Source organism: Elephantulus edwardii, unplaced genomic scaffold, assembly GCF_000299155.1.
Source record: "Elephantulus edwardii isolate Elephantulus edwardi_28Jun2011 unplaced genomic scaffold, EleEdw1.0 scaffold00216, whole genome shotgun sequence".
Classification (NCBI taxonomy): Eukaryota; Metazoa; Chordata; class Mammalia; order Macroscelidea; family Macroscelididae; genus Elephantulus; species Elephantulus edwardii.
Window position 1 is genome coordinate 3,754,251 of NW_006399966.1, and position 8,099 is coordinate 3,762,349.

Below are 8,099 nucleotides of genomic sequence, written 5' to 3' on the forward strand. Positions count from 1 at the left end.
ATGAGGTGGATTGATTCAGTGACTGGGATAATTGGGATGGGAGTGTCAGAGACAGTGCGATTGGCACAGGACAGAGCGGAGTTTAGGGCTCTTGTACATAGGGTCGCTATGAGTCATAGGCGACTCAATGGAACATAACAACAACAACAACAGGAATTTACCTTAAAGAAACCATAACTGCTACCCAAGCAGATATATGCACACCCATGTTTATTGCTACTTTGTTCGCAATAGCAAAGAGCTGGAAACAAAGTGCCCATTAACAAACGAATGGATAGAGAAGCTCTAGTACATTCACACAATGGAATACTATGCAGCATTGAAAAACAAGGAACTCATGAAATATTATGCAAAATGGATGACCCTGGAGGACAATATGCTGAGTGAGATATCTCAATCACAAAAGGACAAATATTGCATAGGGCCACTGTTGTAAAATGGGACTGACACTGGGGTTGACGGAAGACAGAAAAGGAAGGGCTAAATGATATATACTGTATTGAAATAGATGAGGGAGAGAACTGTTTAAAAAGGGATATATGATTGGGTATTATTGTCATTACAGAAGTCCAGAATGAAGGCTGCACAGTGGAGTGGATGTGGGGGGAGGGACTGCATAACAATAAAAGAGTTTTACTTTTCAAGGAGAAGAGTAAATTGAGTTGGGGAAGAGTGGGTGGACAGGGAGAAAAGTGCAACAATAAATGAATGGAAACCCTAAGTCTCTGTAAACTTTCATTAAAATTAATTAAAAAAAATTAAACATGGTAAGTACTGAAGAGCAATGGTGTCACTCTGGAGACTAAGGTGCACCTAATACAGGCCATGGTCTTTGCAATCACTTGTTATGTATCAGAGAGTCGGACAATGACTATGAAGGATAGAAGGAGAATTGATGCCTTTCAGCTGTGGTGCTGGAGAAGAGTATTGAATGTACCACAGACTGCTAAGAAAACAAACAGATTCATCCTGGAGAGGGTTAAACTGGGTTGCTCCTTGGAGGCAAGGATTCTGAGGCTTTGTCTGACATACTTTGGACATGTTGTAAGGAGGGACCAGTCTTTGGAGAGGGACATCATGCTTGGGAGGGTGGAGGGACAGCCCAGCGGGGGGAAGGCCCTCTATGAGGTGGAATGATTCAGTGTCTGGCGTATCGGGTTGGGTGTGTTGGAGACAGTGCAACTGGCACAGGACAGAGCAGGGTTTAGGGCTGTTGTATATAGGGTCGCTATGAGTAGCAAGCGACTTGACAGCACACAACAACAACAATAAGCATCAGATTTATATCACGTTTTCCTAAGAATGTATAAATGTATATACCCACGAGAAAATTTGCAGAGAAATGTTCATAGCAACTTTGTTAATTCATAATAGGCAAAAAGTAGAAAAGCTTAAATATTCATCAATTGATGAATGATTAAACAATATGCAGTATATCCACACAATTCATACAATGGAAGATTATTTAACAATAAAAAAGGAGGAATTAATGCTATAATGTGGCTAATACGCCATGCTAAGGGAAAGAGAACAGTCATATGCTGTATGATTCCAGTTAAAGTATCTAAAATTGATGAAAAAGTTAAATGTTTGGTATCAGAAATCAAGTCTCAAAAGATAACTAAAACTAAATCTATACATATTAAAGTGAATATGTAAAACATCAAGAACAAAATGATAATAAGCTAGAGGGGGAAATAAAGAACAAGTATTAGCTATAACAACTCAGCCCTTTCACAGACATTTCAATAGAAGTAAAAAGTCAGAAGCAATGTAATATACGAACTTCAAACTTTCATGCAAATCTAAAAAGATGTAATAATAGATAAATGTCAACTTAAAATTTTACAAGCAAACTATTACTAAATCATAAAGATAAAATATTTTTTAAAAGGGAGCTCTGGTGGCCTAGTGGCAGGAAGCTGCACTGCAATCCCAGAGGTGTGCGGTTCGAATCCACCAGATGCTCTGTTGGAGAAGGAGGTTCGATCTCCTCCAGTACCAGTCAGATCTGATTTGACAGTACACACACAAAGATAATAAACAAACAAACAAACAAATTTAAAAAAATTGTTTTAAAAACAATACCTCAGCTTATCAACAAGTTTTTACTAAAAGACTTTAGGTACTTTAGAAAAAAGAAAATAAAACCCAGAAAGAATGTCTAAAATGGGGGAGAGGGGGGATGTGGTAAAAATACTTAATCTAAAAAAAATAATAAATAATCATCAATTGTGGCCTTAATTCATTGCTGGTGAGTCAGTTTGGACTCAGAGATCACTCTAATGCATTTATAAGGTACAAAACACTCACTGCCCATCTTTTTCCTGGGGAACAGCTGATGGATTAGAACTCCTACAGAAGCACACCTTTGGGTTAGCTGTACAACAACTCAGCTTAGCCTAAACCACCATAAAATCATTAACCTACAACCAAGCTCACTGGTGTTGAGTCAAGTCAGACTCATAGAGACCCTCCACTGGATTTCTTAGGCTATAAATCTTTATGAGAAAAGCCTGCCCTGCCCATTTCAGAGAGGCTGGATTTGAACCACCAACCTTTTAAATACCATTTCAACATACTATGCACTACACCAGCAGGACTTTTAAAGGCAATAATAATGACGAACAATGATATTTTGGAAATTAAAAAATTATAGACAATAACAATATACTATTTAAAAAAAATAAAAAAAACCAAAAAATATACTATTTTTAATATACATATATAATGTATATATATACATTATATACGTTTATTGTTGTCATGTACCATAGACTCATAATCACTGAATAATAATAATATTATTATTGCTAAACAGAAACAGTATGTTAGCTGTTAGGCTTTGCCACTGCATATTGGAAGCTAAAAGAAGGAACATGTCTTCAAAATGGAAGGAAAACAATTTCCAACTTATAATTCTTTACCTAGCCAAACTACAACTCACATGTAAGGTAAAGAGCTGCCAAATTTATAAGGTATCCAAAAAGTCTTTCTCAAGCACTTTTCTCAGGGATCCATACTATATCAAAGTGAAGCAGGAAATGAAAAGAGGGAAACATAGAATTAAGAATACATGGGATCGAGGGGAGCTCTGGTGGCCTAGTGGCAAGAAGCTGCACTGCAATCCCAGAGATATGTGGTTTGAATCCACCAGATGCTCTGCCGGAGGAGGGGCCATCTCCTCCTGTACCAGTCAGATCCAATTTGACAGTACAAACACACAGAAAATAATAATAATAAAAAAAAAGAAGAATACATGGGATCTAATGCAGGAAAAGAAACAAAGGAAATGTCACTGAATGACAGAGATCCTAGGATCAAATCAATGCAACAGACCTAGAGTGCATTTTCACAAGATAAATTATTAGTAACAATTATTATTAATAATAAATAAGCAATAATACTTACCAATTAGCATTAATAAGTATTAAGACAAATGGGGGGAAAAAGACAACTGGTCCTAGAAGGTATGTGTCCAAGAAAAAAACCCGAAAGATCTGCTGTTGAGTACTGCAAGAAGGCCTGCTTTTCTGCTAGTGTATAAATTGATGATTTATACACAGAAAATTATGCACATTTCTCAATTTACTATATGGTAAGCAGCTGCCCTGCAATCCTTAAGGCAAGCTTTTCAAATCCGCCAGCTGCTCTGCAGGAGAAGGATAGGATCTTTCCCCATGTGATTAATTGCCTCTGGAAACCCACCAGAAGTTCTGAATTGAGGGTACACAACAACAGCATAAATAAGAAGGCAAGTGCTAGAAGACAGCTGAAAATGCTGTAACTGAGGGAGCTCTGGTGGCCTAGTGTCAAGAAGCTACACAGCAATCCCAGAGGTATGCGGTTTGAATCCACTAGATGCTCTGCTGGAGAAGGAGGGGCAATCTCCTTCTGTACCAGTCAGATCCAACTTGACGGTATACACACAAAAAAAATAATAAAATTATCCCAGAGGCACACGGTTCAAATCCACCAGATGCTCTGCTGGAAAAGGAGGGGCAATCTCCTCCAGTACTTGTCAGATCCTATTTGACGGTAGACACACACACACACACACACACACACACACACACACACACACACACATAATAATAATAATAAAATAAAATTAAAAAATGCTGTAATGGGTTGTACCTAGAGAGTGAGAATTAGAAAGTATGAAAGGAAGAGCACAATAGTAAGTACTTTGTTTTGTAACAGATCTTGATGTTTTAAGCTATGCAACCATAAAATTATAATTAAGGTGAAAATAAAACACTCTAAAATCCAGACAGTCATATTATAGTGAATTTCAAAAAGAAATAAAATAGGCTAAATTTTTCTGAAGAGAAAAATAACTGATCTCTTACAAGGGAACAAGAATAAGACTAACACTGTTTTACAACAGTATCTATTTATAGAACAATAAAATACTGTGGTTTTCCACTGTGCTGAATAGGAGGAGGAAGGACTCAAGAATTTTAATGCATTTGTACACCTATGTTCAGAGCAATGTTATTTACAATAGGAAGAAAATGGAAACAGCTCAAATGTCCATCAACAAAGGAATGGATTGAGAAATTATGGTACATTCATGCACTGGAATACTATGCAACACAAAGGAGCAATGATTTTGTAAAAAAAAAATTGTATCATGGGACAGTCTAGAGAGCATTATGCTGAGTGAAGGAATTCAGTCTTATAAGGACAAATACTGCATAAGACGATTTTGTAAAAATAGAAGGATATATTACTGGTACGATGTGCATAAAAATTCAAAAGGGGAGGGGAACAGGTACAGAGGGCAGGGAGGGGAAGAAATAACTATGATAACAAGAGTTTGGTGAGCAGAGGGGTGTGTATGAAGGTATTAGATCCAACTGGGACCTGTAAAGGTAGTAATAGTAGGCACAAATCAATGGTGATTATTTTCGTTTGAACACAACGTGAATGTAGGAATGTGTGAAACTCAGTGTACATGAATGATATGCAATGTATACGAATTTTGTACGCAAAACAATACAAAATAAAGTGGGGAAAATTTTAAAGCAGTGAAATACAGACATTTTTGGGAACACAAGCCTCAGAAAATTTATCACACACTTCTTTTTGGAAAACAATATGAGAGAAAGTTCTCCAGCAAAAACAGAAATACCTTGGAGAAAGTATCAAGATGTGGGAAGCATGTCACTAATTCAGTACAAAGGATGTTAACGTCTACAAAAACCCAAGCAAATCCCATTACAGTAATGATCACAACTAAAACTGGATGACACTCAAAAGAAAGAAAGGGTGCACCAAGAGACGACAATGTGCACTTAAACTGGGTAGGAGTGTTTAGCGATAAACGAGTATGCGTGGTAAAAATAACCATGAATATGAGTTTTAAATAAGTTTCCTGGGTCTCCAACTCCCTATTTTGTCCATAATATCAGGCTGCAAGCTCTCGTGTGACCTCTAACTCGAACTTTTAAAGGATCTATAATAGCCGTCCGCCCTATACCTCTTAAGCAATCAAAAAACCTAAATACAGCTAAATTTCCCATTCTATCTGTCCAAGCGACTCTAGGGCAGAAGTAGCAACTCTCCTCTCGCATCCCCAGTTTTGCCCAGTTACCTACCCAGGTCTGGAACCCGGAGTCTAGTCTCAGCCATGGAACTTGCTGGCTCGAGGAAAGTGCCACCTGAGAAAGGAAGACAAATCTGAGCCATCCTCCAAGGCCTTCGCCTCCACCAGTCCCGCCCTACCCCCTAAACATGCAAGAGCCCAAGATTCCCAGTTTGGCTTCCAGGGACAGCAAGATTCAGCTCCTGCGTCTCTTTCCAAGTTTCTGTCCTTCGGTCCCGCCGCATCCTTCCATACTCAACTCCTGGGAGCCCTTGGCCACCTCTTGTTTCCCTTTTATCTTCCAGCGCCTCCTAGGTTCTAGTCCCTCTCAATACCTTTGCACCTCTGTCCTTCAACTCTTCGGACATCTCTATTTAATAAAGCCCTTCGGTGGGTCCTAACACTCTTCACTTTCTACCAACATTTCCGGTGCCCCTGCCCTTCCATCTCAACCATCTCATTCATTAACCAAGACCATTGGGTCGTTTTTCCCCGCTTCCCAGCATCCGTACGCGTTCCCGACTGCTTCTTCAAGGTCTTGGCTCCTTTTCGGCTTCCGTACTCCTTCCTCAAGGCCGGTGTATTACATTTGCGAGCTCCATGCGTTTTCCCAGACTCTAGAATTCCATGCAAACCCTGGCAACAACAGCATCATTTCCCTCAGCGCTCTCCGCGGGTACAGTTTAAATTTCCTGCTCGCTCCGCCCCTAAATCGGTTACGCAACTTGCCCTATGGTAGCCTTGGGAGGACAATATTAATTCACAGCCGCTATTTTTCGCATTGTAGTCAACTCCTTTTCTGTAGTTTAGCTTCATTTCCCAAGTTTTTTATTGGCTAAAGATGCCTTTTTTTTTTATGCTTTGCTTTTTAATAGCCCCAACTGTGGAATTAGAGGAAATGATTCACTGAATAAATTCCTATGAATCCGAATAATCAAATAAGCATAACAAGGATAGAGCTTTTATGGTTTCCCAAAAGATTTAACTAACACATTATATTATCTAGTTCTGTGGCCTCAAGCTAGTGAAGTCTGTGGAGTTGATTAGTCCTTTGGACTAATTGTTTCCTAGAATCTTTGACTTTCTTCACTCTCTTTTGCTTTTGCTGGGATGGTAAGAGTCCAATAGTATCTTCAAGTTGGTTGAAAGTTTTTAAGTCCCCAGTACTGACTATATTTTGCCAATAGACCTGATGTCCCCAAGACTATGGACCTAAACCCACAAGCCTAGTAACTCACTTCTTCAAGGCGTTTAGATATGGCTAAGGAGCTGGCATAACTTTGCCCTCTGCATACTTTAATATGTCTGGATAAATATATAATACATACAAGTATGTGTGTATATATGTAGAAATCTTCCAGCAGTAAGCAAAATGAACAGATATGAGCAGATGAGAGGGACTAATACCTATGACCATACCTAGGTTTGGCAGATGATATTTGTAGTCCAATATAAAGACGCTGTTCTGTATTCTACTATGGTCAATAGAGGCCGTAGTTTTAAAAACTTGTGAGGAGCTTTCTAAGTGGTAGCTTTTGGTCTCTGAAAAAAAAGAGGAGGGAAGTACTTGCTTAGGCAGCACATATACTAAAACTGGAACCATACAGCGAAGATTAGCATAGCCTCTGTGCAAGGATGACATGCAAATTCATGAAGTTACATTTTTTTTTAAAGAAGAAAAAAAAGGAGGGAAGAGGTAAAAGATACATGGAAATAATTGGTCCAAAGTCATAATGGACCACATAAACCTCAACCACCATAAATGAGACCAGAAGAACCACCACTGCTGATCATTCTATAAGGGGCCATAAAAAGATCTTGGACAGTGTGGCCAAAAATGTGAAACAGTAGTAAGAAACATTAAAATGGCCAGGCTTACTGATTTGATAGAAAGAGGTGCATCCCCAAGACCGTGGCCATTTTTTCCTCACCATTTTTCTTGAGTGCTTAAGGACAGATCTTAGAATTTAAAAACACACTGTACAGACGAGTAAGTGATTACTCAGCATATTTTACAAAAGTCTACAAAAAAGGATCAACCGTGGAACTGAAAATGGGAAAGGAACATCACAGAAAAGAAAATGTGAAGCACTTTCAAACATTAAAATATGCTCAGCCTCATTTAAAATAAGATAAATGCAAATTAGCTCTACACTGAAGTACCATTTTTTCACTTGGAACAGATTGGAAATGATCAACTTTGCTAAAGAACGCTAAATTGCCTTATCTAGCAAAAATTAGAAATGCACATATTCTCCCACTCAGCAACCTATTTCTAGAAATTACTCTATAAACATAAACACACATAAGTGACGCGACTTACACAATAAAGTCATCTGCAGAGCATCGTAGTAATAGCAAAAGACCAGCAGCAATTAAATATCAACCAGTGGGTGCTGGGTTAAATAAATTATGATATAATTTATACAGTGAAATATTATACAACTATTAAGCAAATGGAAACACAAACATCAAATGCTGGCAAGGTTGTGGAGAAACTGGAACCCTT

At 38.4% G+C, this 8,099-nt stretch overlaps 1 protein-coding gene across 1 annotated transcript in view; it reads right to left on the bottom strand.

Moving 5' to 3' along the window:
• DBF4B (DBF4 homolog B (S. cerevisiae)) overlaps positions 1-5,637 on the bottom strand; it is a 31,457-nt gene extending 25,820 nt beyond the window's left edge. Inside the window, exon 1 of the mRNA XM_006897882.1 lies at positions 5,604-5,637. Within this exon, the coding sequence (XP_006897944.1) occupies positions 5,604-5,637 (34 nt within the window). The remainder of the gene's footprint in view (positions 1-5,603) is intronic.
• Between the last annotated feature and the right edge of the window lie 2,462 nt (positions 5,638-8,099).